This window comes from Motacilla alba, chromosome 1A (assembly GCF_015832195.1).
Source record: "Motacilla alba alba isolate MOTALB_02 chromosome 1A, Motacilla_alba_V1.0_pri, whole genome shotgun sequence".
NCBI classification, from domain to species: domain Eukaryota; kingdom Metazoa; phylum Chordata; class Aves; order Passeriformes; family Motacillidae; genus Motacilla; species Motacilla alba.
Genome location: NC_052031.1, coordinates 15,490,375 through 15,511,082, shown reverse-complemented (window position 1 = coordinate 15,511,082; position 20,708 = coordinate 15,490,375). Strand labels below are relative to the sequence as shown.

Genomic DNA, 20,708 nt, shown 5'->3' with positions numbered 1-20,708 from the left:
CGGCGGGAGCCCGCAGAGGCGGGGGCGGGCGGAGCCGGCGGGCGGGCTATGGGCGGTGCGGCGCGGCCCGGGCCGCAGCGGCGGCGCACAGCGCGGCGCCCCGCCGGTCGCAGACTGGTCGGGACCGGAGGCGGGTCCCGGTGCCGCGGCCCACCCGGCGCGGCGGCCGCCGGATCTGCACGGAGCGGCAGCGAGCGGCCCCCCGGCCCCGCCGCGCGCACCTGCCCCGCGCCACGCCGGCGCCTGGAGCTCGCCTGCGGAGGAGTCCAGACGGCCAGCAGGCAAGACCCTCCCCTGCGCCGGCTGCCCGTGGTGCGGCAGCGCTGGGCACCGCACGCCGCAGTGTCCGCAGCGGGGCTGCGCTGCCCGAGCGTGCGAGCAGCCGCACCGCCGTCCCGCGATGCGGTGTGCGGCCAGCCTTGCCCTGCCCTGCCCTGAGCTCGACCCTGAGCCCCGCACAGTCGGGGCTCCGTCGTTCTCCGGGCTTGGCGAATGCACCGAAGCGGTGTCAGCCTTGCCAGTGCTGCGGTGGTGGGAGTGGTAACCGGAGCTCAGTGCGCTCCGGTTAACCGGGGGCTGAAGGCGAAGCCTGGGCCGGGGCACGGCCGTGCAGGGCCGGGGGCCGCAGCCGGGCGCTGCCTGCGGTGGGCCGGCGGTGCCCGCGGGCTGGGCTGGCCGTCTGCAGCCCGACCGCGCACATGCTGTGGAGCCCCGGCCCCCAGGGAAGGAAGGGATTATCCCGTGTACAGACCCCCACTGTGTCAAAGCTCTGTGAGGTTGTTAATTATTTAGTGAGTGTATAGGGCTGTAAACCGTTGCTCGTGCACTATTTGTTGTGTTTTGCGTTGCTTGTGGTTAACCCTGATCTTTTTTCCATAGCTTAAAAAATGCAGGGAGTATATGCCATAGGAAGCCCTTTTATTTCTCATTCCTCTCACCTCCAGTCTCACGGGTTTGGTGATGCAGGGGCTGCCTAACCGAGTGGCTGCTGTGCAGCATAAGCAATATTATACAATTTTGGAATAGATTTGTCTGCCTCAGCATGCGCCTCTAGCGCAGTGGAGATGAGCTGGGCTTTGCTGCGCGGCGTCCTCCAGCGAGCCCCTGGAGAGGGTGGCCCTGTCTCCACTGCTTATCTCCAGCAGATTTGTCCCTTTGCAGGGTGGTTGGTGATTGATGGCACGTTCTGTGCTCACCAGCATCCTTGTGTTTCACGTCATCTCATGCCCTTTGCATGCTGGCTTTGTAACTCTTTCATTTTCTGATATCAAGGATTTATGAATCAAAAGGTGGGGGAGTGTGGAGGCTGAGTCAGATCGTGAAAAAGGAAAGCCAAATGAGAGTGTGCAATTGCATATCACATTTACAAACACGGTTTCATTCATCTCCATATGTTGCTCCTGTTACTACTAATAAAGCTCTGGTTTCTCAGACTGGAGCTACCCTGGGAACACTGATCTTCCTGGCGTTTTTTCTCTATAGCCTCCATAGCATTTGTGTTACAATATGTTATTTTCCTGATTATGTTTTCATTATATTGAATAGGTTAATATCAGAAAGAATTTGATAATATGAATGTACTTCCCACACACTCCCTCTTGTTCCTATTATTTGATGTTCAAAGGAGTGAGAGTTTATTTACAGGCAGCAATTTCTTTCCCTCTCTACTGGGTAAATTTCCTAATTATAATAACAAAATAAAAAAAAAGCTTTTTTTTTTCTTGAGTGCTTACCCCTGTGTCCTTCTTCTTTCTTTCCTCCTTTTACTAATGTTAGCCAAATCCAGCATGGTGATTTTGGAGCTGCAGGAAATTTACCTTTGTCTACTGAAGGATTTCTACAGAAGCCTCTATAGGCAAAGGAAGCCAGAGACAAAGGTCTACTTTGAGCAGAATGGTGTCTGGGGTTTATTTCGCCAGCAGGGAGGTACAACTGTAGAGTAATTAATTTAACCCAGCATTGAGAGAGGGAAGAATCATTGTATTGGGAAAGAGGTTTTTTTCAAGTATCAGATGTAAGATTTAAGCAGCAATTTCAATGACCTTTGTGATTTCTGTTTCAGACAAAAGGCCACAACCTAGTACAAGGGTATCATTATCTTCTGCCAGTGTTGTCCTTTGTTCTCCTTGGGTTTAGCCTGTCACTTCCTAGGGTTTGCCTCTGTCCCTGGTTGGGACAGCAGCACCTCTCACCCGTGACTCTGAGAAGTGCTGTGCTAGCAGGTGATTTTTTTTTTCCTGCTGCTCATTTCCCATCTCTGCTGTGCAAGGTCTTTTTTTCTTCTTGTGGCCCTTCTTATGAGTTTCTCTTTTCTGTGTCTTATTTATACTTAAGTATTTCTGCCTTACCAAACATTGTGCTCATTACTTTACCTTCCTCCTCCCTGTTTTTTGTCTACTCATGTCTTCTCTCTCATTTTTGTTCCCTTTCATATATCTTCTTCTTACATCCCTTTTTTCCCCCCTCTGTGTCATTCTTTTTAAACCCTCCCCTTCTCTCTCTTCTTTCTGACATCTCACTTCTGTCCACTGCCTAACTCTACCTTCCTCTTGACATTTCTTCTTCAGGGTGTTCCTTTGGTCACTGTCGTTTTCCTCCCTTACATTTGCATATATTTTACTTTAATATTATCTGTATGTATGTGTATACATATATTTCCACTCCACATCTTTCACTCTCCAGCTGAAAACAGGAAATTGCTGATGCTGATAGTCTGATCCTATTTCATTCCTTTCTTAGCTCCTGCCCATCCTCAGATATATGTGTTGGGTAGACTAAAGAATTAAGTATGTGGGAAATGTTCTTAAATTCAGATGTGTACTTGAGAAAGCATCTTGCTCAGGCTGCACTGAGAAATTGTGCTCCCACTGACAGTACCTGAGGAGGACTTTAAGCCCCTTAAACTCAAGAACCTAATGACATTCATTTTACATATCTCAATTTCAGAGGGTTTTTTTATAAATAAAAAGACTTAAAATTTAAGTGAGAGACACTGCCATATCTTTGAAATATCCCTTGGATGCTGGACTGAGCCAAAATAAGACCTTACAAAAGGTTTTTCTTTCTTCCCCCCAGTTGTTTGGTTTTATGCATTTGTTAAGCCAATTTTGTGCAGCTATTGGAAGAAATAGCTGCACAAAAGTGGCTTAAAAAATGCAGAAAGAGGAGAAATGCTTTCTCCTCAGCAGAGCTAAGCTCTTCCTCTGGAAAGGGTTCTGTGTGGGGTGAGACTGGGATTTCAGCTTGTCAGCTTCCCTTTTTTCTGGTGCCAGAGGGAGAGGAGAGAGCTGTGACTGCAGGATCATATGCATTGGGTGGGAGATGGAAGAATAGATGCATAATCCAAAAATGCTACATTAACCTCAGAGGGTGGGGGGAAAAGTTGTTTAATAATTTTTTCTCTTGACTGTCACTGACTACAAACACCGTCGTTGAGGATTAAGGGCAATTGTTAGATTTCGCTATTTAAATAAGAGTCTTAGTTTTTTAAAATATAATTTATTATTGAAACTACTTTTTTTTGTTGTTGTTCAAAGAGCTTACTACTAACTGGCTGGAATGAAAACAGCTCCATCCCACGGATTCCACCTCCGCTTTCTGGCAGCTTACCTGACTCATAAAGAGAGTGGGGGGTTTTATATGCCACCTACATCAACTCAACATTTTCCTTTGTGGTGAGACTTAATCACCACCCTTGTCATATTATTTCATCGACCTTCTTGGAGTAGGAATTCTTTACCTTTCAAACCAGCCTTAAAACTTCCTATAAAAATAGGGTGAGGGTTTTTTTCCTGAATTTGGTAAAAGTACATAGGTGGTCCAATGCAGCAAGGTTTTCTGTGTTATTTTTTAAAAGATAACCTTTACCTGAGGACCATGGAAGAGAGAGTTTGCATTTGTAGAGGACATATCTCTGACACAAGATGTGTCACCTGGAGAGTTGAAATCCATCAGCTGAAGGTAGAGGAGCATCCCCCAGGTAATCACTGCAGGTGCTGTGTGCTGAGGTGAAAACTGTGGGATTTTAGCCACAATGATCAAGGATGAGAGTGGGCAAAATTTGTCAGAGGCAGTGCCTATATTAGACAGGGTCAGGAAAGACAGACATGCCTTTGGGCACATCACATCTTCTCTCTTTATAACCTGTTCCTTATAACCTGTTTGTGTAACCTCTGTGACTCTGTCTCTTGTGGGGAGAGAGATCATATGAAGTAGACTGATACTTGTCAAGCAGAAAATACTGCATGAGAGAAGACTGCAAGGTAGAAATGAAAACAAAACACAGAGGTGGCAATGCAATAGGTGGTCTGTACAGGAGGCAATGGAAGAAAGGGTAGGAGAATAGAAGCACTGCAGGTTGTTGGGAGTTACAGAGAGGACATGAGTTATGCTAGAAAGCTGGGGCAGAAAGCATGTGACATTTTTTCTGAAGACATTCTTGAAATGACGTAGGGGAAGGGCAGAAAGGAAGGTATTTTAGAGCTCAGCTCTTAAAGATAAAATCAAGTGTAAAGAGAGGCCAGAGAAAGCATTTGGTAAGAGTCTCTTCATTTCTCTGTCACAAAGGCAGGTAGAATCAAGGAACAGGAAGGAAAGGAGAAAATTGAAAGGACTGAAGTGAACCATTGGTAAATATCAAAGAAGGAAGCATAGGGAAGGGAAGCTGCTTCCACCTTGACAGAAAGGCAGAAGTCCTCTTTGGGTCCTCTGGGGGACCTGGAAATTGACTGAGTGACAAGTGGGGTTCTACAGGATGGGAGACAGACAGCATTCTGTCAGGAAGGAGCTGTCTGACCACACCTAATATAAATATAGGCTGTTTTTATTCTTGATGTGTTTGTCTTAAAATGCACTGCAGGTGCGGCAGCTCTGCCCTGAGGATATGGAGGCTGCAGCTGTCTGGACCTTCCAGTACCACCCTCCCCTTTCTTGCATGCCAGAATTAACCCCATATTATCTCCTCTCCTGCACTGTGGGTCCTCCGGCCAGCTCCAGTCATCCTCCTTATCAACTGCAGCTGCCTGATAACTGGGACACAACTCAAGAAAAGGACTTAGCAGTCACCTGCAAAGATATGCTCCTGGAAGCAGAGGCACTAATGAGCTCTGTGGAGGGAGTGTGCTGGGAGAGGCACCAGCAGGGAGGGAGAAGAGCAAAGGGTGAGCATTTCATCTGAGGAAGAAACAGCTTGGGAGACTGTTGGACTAAAGCTGTGGGGAAACTAAGGGCATGGAAAGCTAAAGAGGAAAGTGAATGTGGGAGGATGGAGCCAAGGATGGTTAAAAATAACAGTATTGTACAGCTAATATGGCACTCCACTGGCATTTTAAACCTGCTGTCTTTCTGAGTTTTGAAAAGTGAGCTTTACATTTAATTGTTCTAATTGCTACAGACCATTCAGGACCGCTGTCATTTTGTCCAGCAGCCCCCATTTTCTTCACTGCTGGTCTAGTGGTTGCAACCAAGTCTTCAGCATATTGCTCTTTGCATCCTTGCCTGATGTAAATACTGGTGTATCCCCAGTTATAGCTTGACTTCTCTGGAAGGGACATGGTGTTTTTTAGCTTGCATCAGCATGGTGACTAGCACACTAAATTCATGCAATAATGATGCTATCGCAAATTAGAGGTAAATCAAACCACTATTCACAAGTAATTCGTACAGTGTGGAATTTGGGCATGGGCTAACTTGACAGCCATTTCTTCTAAAGTTTCTGGAGAGCTACCAGTTTTTCAACCCTGTGGCTGTTCAAAGTGCTGTGGTAGTCTCTGTACGAATACCACATGTGAGACTGGACCAAGTGGCAGCAGACCTGCTGGGGCTTTGAACCTCCTGGCACTTGTAACGGATGTGAGAAAAAGAAGGAAGGAACAATAAATAAAAGAATAAAGGAAAGAGAAGTACAAAGTGAAAGACATCTGTGCATTCTGATAACAATTCTTCAGTAGCACAGCACCATAGAAAAATATTGCCTGGTTAATGTAGAGCAGTTACTTGCTATGCTAGAGCCATTTCCTAGAATTTTTATAATATAAAGTTTTGTCTTTGAAATATGGAAGGGATGGATTTCTTTGTCTTTCTCCCCTCCTCCCTTGCCTTTATCCTCCCAGTTCCAAGTAAGGATGAAAGTGAGGTTCCCTTTCCTCTCCAGTGTAAATTTATTCATGAACATTATAAAACTGTTTATTGTCAGTTCTTGTTTCAGAGTTTACTTTTACCTTCAATAAATCTTGTGTCTTTAGTGCTTGCCCCTGTCTGTTTCTGGAGAAAAGCCAGCTTGCCTCTTCAGGAGAGCTTTGTCAGAGCTGGCTGTCCCAGCCCTGCTTCTCTCCTCTCCTTCCATCTAATAGACTCTCCATTTTCCTGTTTCCTACAGAAGATGACCTCTAATGCTCAGAGGACTCTCTGCCTGTGGTAATGTGATCTGGTGGCAGCAGCAGAAAAAAGTGTCAGTAGTCTTGGATCGTGTTCCCAATCCGGTTATTGAATGATGCGAGATCTGGGGAAGGACATTTATCTTTGTTTCCCTGCAGGCTCCAGTAATAGTCACACATCTTTGTTTTACAGTAAAATTGCTTTTACCGTGCCAAATTAATTATTAATACACACATTACAGTATTTTCAGTATCTTGTAGAAATGAAATCAGATGCTGTGCCACTTGCTGTCCTTTAGCTTGTGGCATGGCATGCAATCCTTTTGGGTATACCTGTCTGGTACCCCATCTCCTGTGTTTACAGTCTGTTCGCAGGCTTTACCACCATTATAAAGCAGCTTTCACGTATCCCTGACATTTTTGATTGCGTGCTTTCTGCTGTTTTTTTTCTGAAACCATTTTCAGGACTTGCTGAAATGTGAGTAATGTAACTGGGAAGTGATGATTGAAGTGAGAGACTCGTTCAGAAGGGATGTCGGTCATGATTGATTACAGCTGCACACATCATGCCCTTGCCTGACCCTTTCTCCCCGTGTAGGGGCAGACTTGGTGGTGGCAACATCCAGGTCTGTTGAGCATACATGCCTTAGACCCATATAGATACCTTGATATCTACCCATATAGATACCTTTGCTGGGTTTATTTTATCCATGGCATTGAGAATATGTGGTAACTACATAGGTAGATCACTACATTGTGATGTACCTATCACATCACTCATAAAACCCTTAATGACCTTGGTCTGGTCTTCAGCCTAATATGGGCACATAGCTTTCCACTTCAGCATGGGTTTATGTCCAGACTTTTGTTCTCAGTCAGTGTCGTTTGGCCAAAGTACACATTTTGGGGTACAATCTCAGCTTTTGTTTCTTTTTGCTACACCAATTATCCGTGGCACTGGAAGAGGGTTACAGGAGCCTGCTAAAGCCTGGCTGTGGGGTGTGTAAGAGGAAGAGGTGCTGCATGTGTCTGCACTGGTTCCCACATAACTCCTACCTTAACTCAGAGCAGCTCTCAGTTGTTGGTGGAGCTTCTTCTCCCTCTCCCACCCACTCTCTCCTTACGGCCTGCAGGTGTTGGGCTGTAGCTTCTCTCCTATTTTTGGCTGAATGGCTGAATCAGCACATTTTAATGGATGCCTTTTTCAGCACTTATGAAAATAGTCTAGAATTTCGATCATTCTCTATTACTCCATAAAATGCATAAAAATAGTTTGCTTAAATGTGATAGCAGTTCTTTAGGCTTATTGTCATTACTAGTTTAGAGACCATGGTTCCACTGAAGAAGGAGTTATTTAGATATAGCAGCCTTAGTGAGGTTTTGCTCTCCTCCTTTTCCAGAGAAATTGAAATTATGTGGATAAAGAGCAAGTGATTTTCATTTTTGATACAGCACAGAGCAATTTGTTTCAAATCTGCAGGTTTTATTTTCAATAGCATAGGTTGTCATGGAATAAGTAAAGTATCTTTCTTCCATTGGTATTACAGAGCCCAGTCATTTATGATTTTGGTTCTCACACCCATCTCCACTAGTCTGTACTTGGCAAACCACCAAAAAGATATGTAGAGCTTGTGATGCTTGTGAGCAGTGGAGCTGCTGTGATGTCTTGCTCCTTCTGCCCAGCAGGATTGTCCCAGGTTGTTTGGACATCAGCTGCCCTTACGTGGTTAGCAGGCTGTGACCTCTCCCTACCTCCAGAGCAATTTTGCTGAGTTAGTCTGAGGATGGGAGCTAAACCCTGCAATTGAACACGGGCTTGCTGCTGACAGGCTGACTCCCAGTGGGTCCAGTTGAGTTGAAGTGGGATATGAAGGGAAAAGAAGGCTGTTGCCTGATGAAAGGATTCATGGCAGAAGCAGAAAATCCTCATGATTCTGAAACTTGGAGAGGAAGCTCATGCTGCATTTCATGTGTGAGGTTTTGAGTTATTGATAAAACATCAGGAAGGAAGTGAGCGTGCTTGTGTTCTCTTTTGGACTTCCTGAGGATGGTTGTGACAATACAGAATCACAGAATGGTCCAAGATGGAAGGGACCCACAAGGATCATCAAATCTAACTCCTACAGGTTTCTCTGAAAGCCTGACCCTCTGTGGGAAAGCTGGCTGGAGTGTAGTTGTAGCAGGTGCTGGTACTGGGTGTACCCCTCATACATTTAAGAGGTATGGGTCCATGGAAAACATCATTCTCCTTTATGTATTTATTGGATACTTGCTCAAGCCTGTAGATGGGAGCTATCCCAAAGCAAGTATACAATGAGTACTCTTACAAAGAGCAGATAATAAAGCTTTTTTAAGTACTCCTTTATTAACACTAACAAAACCTTGATAAAATATGAAGTCTGGTTTTTGTGAAGTAATGAGCCTTTTGGATTCCAGTGGAAATCCATGTCAGCTGTTGGTCTGAGCATCTCTAAACATTTCACACGTGCTTTCAGACCTGTGTTAAATCCCCATTGACTTCAGACAGTCTTTAAATCAGCATAAGGACTGCAGTGTTTAGTCTCCTGACAGTCATTCTTCTTGCAGCATTGTCTCTCTATTGCTCTACTTGACGCATGGCTAAGATTTTATTTTCTTTAAAATTTCAGCGTATCTTCTCTGCAGAGAATGATGTAGGGTCCTGCTCCTTACTTTGTAGGTAATAATACAAAATCTCTGATTGATACCCCTACGGCCTTGAGAAGTACTTGCAACTTGGGCAGAAGTAGCACAAGAAATTACAGCTGTTACTGGTGATTAGAAATATGCTTTCTAAAAATCATAAATTGAAATTATGGAAAAGAACAGAAAAGATTTCTGTAGTATTCTGTACAGAACTCCCAAGCAATGGGTTAACACAAGCAAGATAAGTATCAGTCAAAGAGCCTGGACACAGTGCTCTGTTCTGCTTGTATTTGTTCTAAAGAAATCTGAAGATCTATGTGAGCATCATGGGTCTGTGTCAGGGACTGAGTTTGTAGCATTTCTTTCTTTGTCAGTGAGTAGAGGTCATTTTCAGTTTTAACCTGTAGTCACAGTCCTCTGTTCACTAGAAAACTGCTTGTGTATATCCAGTTTTGCAAGGTAGCCATTTAAATGAAAACCTTACGGGAACAGAGATATAAAATGCAGCAGAGCATGGGGAACTGAGGATGGGGTCTTAGTGCTGTTACTGGATTACTTGGGGGGAAACCTTGGATCTCCACCATTGGAAGAAATCAGGCATTTCAGATTAGTTTACCTTAATCTAGGAAATTCTCCTCCTCCTTACTTCAAAGCAAATATTACCTCATCATCACATGCTAGACAACATACCAAGGGAAAAAGTCTTTTCAGACCAAAATACAACTATCAGTTTTTGCACGAGGCAACATCACCAATGTCTCACAATGACTCATCATGCTTCTGATCTGCTTTATACCTGAGGCAGAGCTTGCTACCAAATAATCACAAATATTGTTTGTTTTCTCAACTATGACTATATAATGACACCTGACAGATGAACAAGTTCTTGCATAATAGTAGATGGCCATACATAATAAAAGGAAGAGGATTTGCAGTTTGCAGAAATTCTCTTTTCCAATAACAGTCATTTGCTGACACATTGTAATTTGTAAACTATATTTACCAGATCTCACAAGTGTTTCAGAGCAGGTGAATCCATCAGAAAGCCTTTTCCTTTTGGTGGAAACATTCCCTGATTTTTTACCCTTTGTGTTTCAAAGAAAATTAAACAAAAAGCAGCAGCAAATTTCATTAGGCAAATTTCATTCTTGGCATGCAGGAATAAAGCAAAGTATTCTTTCTTTTATATAGTTGGAGAAAATGAAGAAAGGGACAATAATTGGACAGAACATTCCTATTTAAGGGGCAGAATTATCAGCAGCTATCTGTTGGTTCTCATTTGCTCTAGCAAGTATTAAAGTAGAACATCAGAAGATTAACAAATATCAGAATTTCAGATGTCCAAAAGATGAGAGCTCGAGTTTTTTCCTACAAATATTTAATTTGTCACCAAAACCTCCTAAGAACAAAATGCTGGTTCTAGAAATGTAAGGTTGAAAAGGAAATTACAGAAAGAGCATGGGGATATACAGTGAATGCCCCAGAGCTCATCATAGCTTTTTAAGGACAGCTTTCAAAAAGAAAAAAAAGTTAAAAAAATTTGAGTGCTGTTTCCAGCCCTGCATGAGGAGAGGTCCAAAAGGCCAGCTCACAGTCCACCCACGGTTACCCATGCACACTGCTGGCAGCAGCCTGGCACTGGTCCTACAGACCCAGCAGCAAGGCCAAAAATGAACAAAAATCTTGCAGGAGCTTCCCTGCTTGTCTCTCTCCACTGATATATCAAGCCTGGGGATAAGAGACAGCATCAGGTTCCACGTGGGATTTCTCAGCAGGGCTCCTCTCCCATTTCAGATCTGAGAGACTGTGGTGATTTGTATCTTTGAATATGTTTTTCCATTCAGTTTCTCTTTAATGATGCTGAAGAAAGGAATGTCAACACAAAGGAAGATGTATCTGTCACTCGGCACCGCTCTGGTTTCTGGCAGCAGTCAGGCTGCTGCTTGGAACTGGCTGGAAAAATTACTGTGGTTGGTTTTGTTGTTGGTTTTCTGAGGAAGGAAGAAACTGCCAGCACTGATAACTGATTTTACTCAGAGCATACAAAGCCATAAAGAAAAAAATGTTCCCAGAGATTTTTCTCCAAAACCTGAAACTTTCCAATTGTGCTGCTTGAATGTGCCTTCTCTTGCATGGCCATACCCTTCATCCCAGGGACCTCAGTGGCCTGGACCTGGAGGTGAACACCAAGAAGCCTTAGGAGTCCATGTGGGACTCTCAGGCTGCAGTATCCCATGGGAAATGTCAATCAAGGGAACACAACTCATAAAGTATGTGTTCTACCCAGTTTCAGTCTCCAGATGTTGCACATAGGACGAGGTTGGAGGTGCCTCTGGTAAACATCTAGTCCAGTCCATGCTCAGAGCAGGGTCAGCCACTGCAGGTTTCTCAGGGTTGTGTACAGTTAGATTTTGAGTATCTCCAAGGGTGGAGATCCTACAACCTCTCTGAGCAACCTGTACCCAATGCTTGGTCTACCTCACAGTAGAGAAGTCAGTCATGCTGGCAATGCTTCCAAAATACAAACCAATAATTACTAACCTCTTCAGGTTCTCTCTCCAACTCTCTCTCTTTTTTCCTTTTTTTTTTTTTTTCCTTAAGGAAACAAAGATATGCAGCTATTTTTTATAAAAAGAAACCATTCTTTTAAATGTCACTTTTTTGTTTTCCTCAACAAACCCTCCACAGGGACACTTTGGGAATAATCCCACTGGTTCTGTCTTTATACCTGAGCAGCACCTGCTGTGGGTTGCATTGCACTGTTGACAGAAGGATTGGTGATACTGTTGACCATTATTAACATTATTTATTTAGCACCTGGCAAATGCACTCAGGCTCTGCCTGCTAGGCACTGCCCAAAAAAACCACAGAGAGCACAACCTGTTTTCAAAGAAGGTGTTATTTGCCTGTTAAACAGTCAGCTGCAAAGAAATGGGTGGAGAGAAGCACAAGCTTTTGTGCTGATCTCTGAACTTCAGCATCATTGCTTCCCCCATTGCAGTCATGCATGGGAGGGGAGTGAGATCTGGGCTGTGCTACCCAAGGGTGTTGGCTGAACAAATGGACACAAATGTCCTGTAGATGTGACCTGTTCTGGAGCCCTCTGAAATCACTGGTGCCTGTTGGGCTCTCTATTCATTTTTTTTAAAGCTGCAGTAGAAGTGCACTTTAAAATTAATACTTATTTTAGAAGGACATACTTTTCAAAATGTTTAGGAAATACTCATTTGCATTTTTCACTTGTGGTGTTTTTCAGTGAGGAAATGAGCTCAAAAGAAAAAGGAGCAAGTGCACAGTTATTTCTTCCTGTAGAAAAATCATTTTCCATTGAAAAGGCATACTTTCAAGTTTACAAACAGAGCAGTAGAGGATTTCTTTAACCAATACTGCTTCCCAAATAGAAAAAAAAAAAGAAGAAAACTTGTGATTTCACCAGAGGAAGAAAATGTTGTGTTTAAGGGGGCAGGTGTTAGTTTTGAAAGGTGTCCAGAACTTTTGGGGCAGTCCAGCACTTGCCATTCCAAATGCTACCACTGGGAAGAATGCCAGAAAAAATTAAAAAAGGACATGAGGTGGCAGAGTCAAAAACTTAGCACATGAAAATCACATCTTTGGAGAAGGAACTGCTTTTCTGGAGCAGAAACCCAGCTCTAAGGACACTAGTGCTGACTTCAGCTTCTGGACAGGAGGGTGCTTTGGAGGGCTGTAGTGGAGACCTTTCTTCCCCACTCCACAGCATCCCAAGCACTGCCAGCCTGCCCTTGCAGCTGGGCATAGCCCTGCCTGAAGTGCCGAGTGCTGGCCCTTGCCCAGTGGCTACCAGGCCATGTGGGTGGCAGAGCCCAGCCCTGGTGCCTCCTCGGGCAGAGCAGCCAGCAGTGCCCTGGTGCTCACTGCAGGCAGGATGCAGCATCACACAGGCTGGTTTGGAGCCATGGAGGTGATTTGGAAGCAGGAGATGGTGCCCACTGAGGTGTGGGTGGGCACATAAATCCAGCCTCAGGATCAAAGGTGTCTCCTCCCACAGGGAGCAATCAGGAACTCCGTAAAGTCTTGTTTGCAGCAGTGCTGCTGCATCTGGCTGTGACTGCAGATGGAGAAAGAGAAATCAGACATCTCACTCACTCTTTGCCAAGGAGGAGAGGCAGAGCTGAGCATGCAGCCATTGCCTTGGCACAGGCACTGTTTAGGTCCTTCTCTGTTACTCAGAGTGTGCAGACCATATGTTACATCCCAGCTTTCTCTCTACTGTTTACTTCTATCCATTTTCCCATGTGCCATCAGCCCTGAAGCTCTTTTTTCTCTACTCGTCTCTCTTGGCCAGCAGACTGTACTTCCTAGGTCATCTTCAAAGGAGATGCAGAGCCGTAAAACCCAAGCCCTGGGGTGATGCTGTAAGCTTATCCTCCAGCAAAACCCGGAGAAGCCTTGTCTTTCAAGGGAGCATTTGAAGTGTTCTCTGAAACACAAAACCGTTTACCAGGTTGTAACACAGTTATTCCCCTTGGTCCATAAAGTAAAGCACATGTAAATTTGTAGTGTAGGGCAGGCACACAGTTTTTTCATGGGTTTACATACTGGTTTTTTGTTACTGCGCTTCTGGATGAGAGCAGTCAGCTGCAGGTCATGGCTCTGCAAGTTGTGACCTAATGAAGAAAAACTCAGAGGGAGGATCAGGCATCTTTAGTGTAAACTGTCCAGCAAAGGCTTGCTCTCTTGAAAGCAAAAAGCATCAAATAACAGGAAATATTTTTTCCATCAACATGTAGCCTGAAAGCACTTTGCTTTTTGACTCCTATCCATATTTCTGTTTCTTGGCCAGGTGATTCCTGCCACCTCCTCTAAGCTTTTCTACTCTCTAGTATTTTTGATAGCAAATGTGAATACTGATATATTCCTGTAGCTCAGCCAGCTAGCTTAAAACTGTGTTATTTTTTATATTTCACTGGAAAACACAGTGTTAAACAATAGCCACAGAAATGCAAGCACTCTCAAAGTAAACTTCTATCTACATGCAAATAAAAAGGGTTTATTGGAAATTGTAAATCACATAAAATATTTTGACCTGTCTCGTGTGCCTGCAGTGATGCCTTGCAACAGTCTTGGGCCCACTCCAGCAAGGTTTGATTTAATCCATGCTGCAGTTAGTGTTTTCTTTGGAACTGCAGTGTTCTTCTCAGAAAGATGTTCAGGCTCCATCTCATATTTACTGAGTAGATGCCAATTAGGCTTGTGTTCAGAGATGTTGACAAGGCCAGTGTTGTAGGTATTTAAACAGAAAACCAGAAAAAACCATACACAACCCAGAGAAATTCTTGCTGGCAGTTCAAAAATGCTCGTACAGGGTCATGCAGTGTTTGTCTCAGAGTCTGAGCTGTTGCTTGCCTCCAAATCAGACTCTCTCATCTTGCAGTACAATTATTCCGTAGAAGGTGAAAAAATAATTCGATTTTTTTTATGTTCTGTTTAAGCAGCTCCAAGACACAGCGAAAGAGCTCTCAGGATGCCAGAGCCAGCAAAGTCAACCTCAGCCCCCAAAAAGGGCTCCAAGAAAGCCGTGACCAAGACCCAGAAGAAGGGTGATAAGAAGCGTCACAAAAGCAGGAAAGAGAGCTACTCCATCTACGTCTACAAGGTGCTGAAGCAGGTCCATCCTGACACCGGCATCTCCTCCAAGGCCATGGGCATCATGAACTCCTTCGTCAACGACATCTTTGAGCGCATTGCTGGGGAAGCCTCCCGCCTGGCACACTACAACAAGCGCTCCACCATCACCTCCCGGGAGATCCAGACGGCCGTGCGCCTGCTGCTGCCCGGCGAGCTGGCCAAGCACGCTGTCTCAGAGGGCACCAAGGCTGTCACCAAGTACACCAGCTCCAAATAGCTGGGTGTCCCCTCTGCAACAGGACCATCGAGCACCAGGCCCTCCACAGCAGCACAGGTAGGCAGCCATGGTCTGGGGAACGGTCACAGCTATCATCCACAGCAATTTGCAGCCTGAGAAGCTGCCCGGAGGAAGAGGAGACAGCAGTCTGGATGTCAGCTGATTTTCATCATCTGCTCGGGATGTGGAAAGGATTTGTCGAGGCTGGTAGTGGAGGCCCCTGCTTTTACATCTCATTCAAAGAGCTGACCAGCCATGGTATATCCAGTCTCCTCTGTGCTTGGCAAACATTCATGTTTGGCACTGGGAGGGGGGACTGGCAGCGGCAGCACAGAGACACCATCACTGAAGTCTTCCTGTTTGACTGCTTTCTCACAGTCATCTGATATGGGTACTGAAGAGTCAGCGCTGCATCCTCTCTCTCAGAGCCTAAATCCCTCCTGGTGTGCAGTGGCTCAGCCCACCCTGTGCTGACAGAAGTGGCATCAACAGCTACCAGGCACATATTGATTCAACAGCTATCTGTGCTTGACAGCCTGTTTTAAAGAGCAAGCCTGGCAGGCAGGCAGATGCCCACGTTGATACCGAGCACTAATCCTCCTCCTTGCTCCTGATGGATGAGCCATGGAGCAGGATGAGGGTGCTGGTGCTAGAGCTGCCCACTGCCTCCCACCTTGTGCTGAGGCGGAGGGATGGACAAGGTGGGATGTTGGGAGTGGGTCTCTGTCTTTCCTGGCTGCTGCTCTGCCTGCCTTAGGACTTGCTTTGGCATGCAAGACATTGCTAATTCTGCTGCTTTTCAGAGACTTCTCCTGCCTTGATGCTGCCTGGGTGTTCCCTTCCACCATAAGTGTGGGCAAGATGGGGTGGTGCCCATGGGGATCCCCTCTCCAGTGAGCAGTAGGGTGGTGCAGGAAAACAGCACAGATGTTTTGGGCAGGGACTGAGGATTTGGGAAGGCAGCTGGTGTGGGAGCACAGGTGGTAGTGCATTTTGAGGGGTGGGAGGAAGCTGGCTGCCCTCAGAGATCACTGCAGGCAGCTCGCCGGGCCCTGCCCTCCCTTATTCATTCAGCAGTTAGAAAGCAAACGCAAAACTGGGGGCTGGGTGGATATATAGGGACACTTGCCTGCATCCCAGATATTTAAAAGATTAAATAGTTTTAAACTACTTCAGATATTCCCCATATCTTTTCAAAGTCCACAGTAAGGTGAGCAATAATAAAATCATGATAAAGCCATAGAGGTTAAGGGAGGAATGTCTTGGTTGCAGGTTTATCTTGCCCAGACTGCTGGATAGCAGAAGGGCCTGTATAGAACTGGTGTGAAATTGAAGCTTCCTACTCAAACCACAAAATTAGCCAACATTAAAAAAATATCAAAATCTCTGGTAGGCAGTAACGATCAAATAAAAAATATTCATGTCTAAAATAACAACAGCTTTCTGCAACTTACTCTGTAAATAAAAGGAGCAGCAAGGAGATAGGATCCAGAACTAGGTGCAGATTCTTCCTAAGCTTCAGAACCTTGTTTTAATTAAAAGGTAAATTCATATCCCAAAATAGCAGCCATGCAGTGCATTTCTGTCTTTCCCCTGCCTTTATCTCTATCCTGTTTCTTTACACTTCGAGAATGATTGGGACCTTTGGCAAATTTATGTTGCTTTTGGAGCTGTAGGACTCTGCAGCTCCAGAAGATTCACATTGCAGTCATTTTTCCAGTTGGTCTGAGGCACAGCCCTGCTCAGAAGCCTGAGAGCTGCCTGGGGTCCTGTGTGGTCTCTGTGCAAGAGTGAAGGTCAGTTTGTTTATGGGCTGCTCACACACCCCTGCTTTGGGAGTGAGCACTCCACACTTGAGAGGGGGCTTTCCTCCCATGCTCTGCTCAGTGACACCACACAGCTGTGTTTCACAGCCTGGTGCCGGCAGGAATCTCTGCTGACAGCTCTCAGAAAGAACAAAGCCCAGCTCCCTGGGTGCCAGCACCCACAAGGAGCAGCTCCCAGCAAGAGCACCTGTATTCAGTATCGGCAGCATTGCTTGGCCAGGACACTTGGCAGGTGACAGCTTGTTTCCAGTCAAATAGTCAAAGCTTTTGTTTCCAGTCAAATAGTCAAAATCAGATACCAAAGATGAATCTGTCCCTGCTGCTGTGGGCCTAGAGCCACCATCCTTGACACCTGTGCCACAAGAAATCCAGGCAGTGGATGATGCATAGGGAACTGTTGGGAGTGAAGCATGGCATTGCTGGAGCTTTTTTCTTCTGTCCCTGTGAGCTGCAGGTCAGAATTCATCCCTGTGGGGAGTTCTCTTGAAGGCAGGAATTCAGAGTGGAATGAACCTCTCCAGTCCAAGCAGTGAGCCAGGGCACACATCTCCCAGGATCACCTGGCACAGCCTCTAAACTCTTGCTCTTTTGAGCAGAGCAAAGTCCCACTTGAGTCTCCACAGGCTGCAAGAAATCAGGAAAATAAAATGAGGTATTGGCCCTCCATGGTCTCCTGGGCAGCTCAGGGAGCCAGGAATGAGGCTGGGCACTCGGATGAGAGCTGCTCCCTCCATACTCATACTCAGTCCCATTTTCTTCTGCCACTGTTGTGACTCCCCATTTTTGGAGATTGTTTCAGAGAGAGGAGAGCCAGTGATTTAAAGCTACAAAAATACTTGAAGGCTTAATGAAGATTTTTATAGTGTCTAAAGCCATGTGACTGAAACTGGTCAGTCCATGCATTTATAGTTTAGGTTGTCTTTTTATGCATCATTTGCTCTTCACTGTCCATTTGTATTCTTTTTTTCACTCACTCCTGGCAATGTGAAGCACAGGACTGAGGAACAGATCCATGTTAAACCTTTTTTATTTTTTTCCTTTCTTTCAAGCTTTGTTTTTAACCCCATTCTGGTGGCTGCTCTGTTGTACAGACATTTGTGCCAGCAAAGGGGTGATGCAGGAAAGGCAAGGCTGGTATAAGCTAGGACTGACACAGAAAGCATTTGGGAAGTTAATGTACAGGACACCATCCACAGCAGTTAAATGGGAATTAGTTTGAATGTGGTAAGCTTGGGCTGAGCCTTAATATTAGAGGCAATAGAAGGTGGTCTAAAAGTTCAAGGGTTGATTGTCCTCTGAGTAATCTGAGGTGTGACATACTTTACTTTTCTGGTAAGGAGGTTTGCTGCAGAAGATGGATTCTGCACTACAGGATCAGTGCTTTTGAAGAATACATATTTCCAGCTCTGGAATTGAGAAAATGTTTTAAAACTGAAGATAATATACCAAGCCTCACTGTCCCTTCCTGATCCCCTCTGCAGTCCCAAAAGCGTCTCTGGGCCATGCCTGTGTTTTGCCAATTAAAGTAAATCAACTACAGATTGAAATTTGGAAAGGAAGGTGAAAAAGGTAATACAGCCTTGGTACTAACCTCATATTAACCCCAAGGATATCACTGTATTTGTTATTTGTTACTTGTTTTCATGTACAATTTAAAAGAAAAAACAAGCTGCTATAGATCTTCAGATTTTCCACCCTGCTTGCCCAGAAGGGCCTAAAGTCCATCTGCCTTTCACAGCAGAGTTCAACCTACAGAGGAGCTGAGTGGCCACCTGTGTGGAGGCTTGCTCTGCTCAGGACTGACAGGTTTTTAGTCAAGCATGGGGAACACGAGCAAAAACAAGTGTGGAGGATGAGTGCCTGTCCTGGACACAACTGTGTGCTCCACAAAGGGACACTAAAGAGTCCTGCCCAGTAGAGTTTGTGGCCTGTGCACCCTTCACTCTGGTGAGAGGCAGCCCTGTGGGTAGCCCCAAGCCCTGCCACCCCTGGAGCAGAGTTTGGCATGGCCTCTGCATAGCCCTGGGCATCTGTTCCATCGTAGCATTTCCTGATGGTTTACATCCAGATCAAATTGTTTACAGGGAAAGGAAGAATGGGAACTGAACAATAAGAATCACTTACTGACAGAATTTGGAGAGTTTCCTGGGACCACACCTGGGGAGCAATCTTTCATGCTTACTCCATGCATGGTATCTCTCGGGCTTATGTACACAGAGTTTTTCTGACAATAAGTGTTACATCAAGTATGATCCATGTTAAATTGCTGCTGGGTTATGACTTTAGTGCTAATTACCTGCTTTCTGTTAAGTGTCTGAATAAAATGTAACTTCCAGCCTGTTGGAAGTCAATGGTACCCACCTGTCGGGGTGTCTTTGCTTCTGCCTTATCACTAGTGTTCCCCAAGCCCTGCATTTCTCCTTCTCCATATTTCCTCCAGACCTGGGGTGACAGCAACCACCCTTCCAGCAGAGATGGAGCACAGCTGATCCTGACAGAGGATCAAAACCAGTCAAAAACCAGAGGAACCCCTCACTGAAGGGATATCACAGGCTGCCACTGGAGTCCTCATGGGGTGTCACTCAACCCAAACATGACTGCAGCATAAACATCTGTTTTTCTCAAGCCCTTCCAATGATCTTGTCCCAGGCAGAGCTGAGCCTGCAATCTGTCCTTGCCACGCTCCTGTTTAGGGTGTGCTCTGCCTGGCACCCATCATTTACCCCAAAGCAGAAACAGTTTGGACTGAGCAATGTGAGATTCTGTGGCTGAAGAAGCATTCTATGCACATTTAGAATTTCTGTTGATCTGAATTAACAATTGCTAACACTAGAAACATCTTTTCTTGGACTCTGAGAAGTTTATATGCAACAGCCATGAGATGAGATGTAGCATCTGAAAACCCCAGAAAGAAAAAGATCTTCCCTTTAAAGAATGATTGGTAAATACACTCCAGTGAAACAACCTGCTGGACATCAGCATCAAAATGCATTCACTGGAGTGGGAAATGCATGTGCCATGCTGGACACTGTCTGCTGGAGAAACAAGTTACGACTTCAGATATGGCATATGACAGCAATCAGAGCTAAAGAAAGTGTCTTGTGTCTCTAAAGAAATACAAGCTTAACATAATTGGGAAAATCAGTATTTAGAGGAAAGAAAACCCAACTTATAACTAGCTGATCTGAAGTATTATTTCCAAGGAAATAAATTTCGCTACTTGTACTGATTTCCATTTTCATACTCCTTTCCAGAGACACACCCACAGTGCACATTCAAAGCAGAGCTGACACCAAGGTATCACAAAGACCCAAAGCAGATTCTAAAAGGTAGAGCATAACCCTATGGTCATGCTTCTCCAGGATGTTGGGAGATAACTTTTTTAAATTATCCAGTTATTATCTAATAATTACTGACTTGTTATTCAAAGACTGTTAAGTGGACTCAGGTGCCAGACAAATGTTGGCAGAACCAAGTAGAAGAACTCAGGAATATCAAAAGAAATGATGAGAGGAAGAGGTTTGAATTAAGAGGAGCAGCCCTTCATGCAGTGAGCAGTCCACCTGTAGAGCCTTTGCCAATGGCTGTTGAAGATGTTAGAATTGGCTCAAGGACAAACTAGTGGGAGAAAAAGTCTTTAAGTCTTGCTAAACACATAAACTGTGCTGAAAAATATTGCAGGCTGAGAGAATATAGAAAGGAAGAGGTTGTGTGTGTCTGTCCTATTCCCACGGTCTTTCTTGCCTATTCTGTCACAGCCGCAGCTGGAAACAGGATTTTGGGTTAGATGCACCAAAGGGCTGGTCTGTACACACATGAACTTTAAAGAGTTTCAGGCAGTTTTCTTAGGTCTATAGAGCTTAGATCTAAGCATGAAAGAAAGTTTTTTACCTCAATTTTCTGTGTGGCTCCTGCACTTGCTTTGATGGTTATGTGGATTCTGTTGCCCTGGCTTACATG

The 20,708-nt window shown here is 45.0% G+C and overlaps 1 protein-coding gene across 2 annotated transcripts; it reads left to right on the top strand.

Moving 5' to 3' along the window:
- The first annotated feature begins 31 nt into the window (after positions 1 to 31).
- LOC119708328 (histone H2B 5-like) lies at positions 32 to 19,104 on the top strand. 2 transcript variants are annotated; one of them, XM_038154584.1, is made up of 2 exons: positions 32 to 281; positions 14,510 to 19,104. In XM_038154584.1, exon 2 carries the CDS (start codon positions 14,542 to 14,544, stop codon positions 14,920 to 14,922), a length of 381 nt encoding a protein of 126 aa, XP_038010512.1. In that variant the 5' UTR covers positions 32 to 281; positions 14,510 to 14,541; the 3' UTR covers positions 14,923 to 19,104. The 2 variants fall into 2 exon arrangements, with proteins under 2 accessions (XP_038010512.1, XP_038010511.1); XM_038154583.1 differs by having other exon boundaries at positions 33 to 281; positions 14,513 to 19,104.
- Positions 19,105 to 20,708: the final 1,604 nt, after the last annotated feature.

What these genes read in the sequence shown, in the direction of transcription:
- LOC119708328 (XM_038154584.1), top strand. Translation starts at nt 14,542, where the DNA reads ATGCCAGAGCCAGCAAAGTCAACCTCAGCCCCCAAAAAGGGCTCCAAG.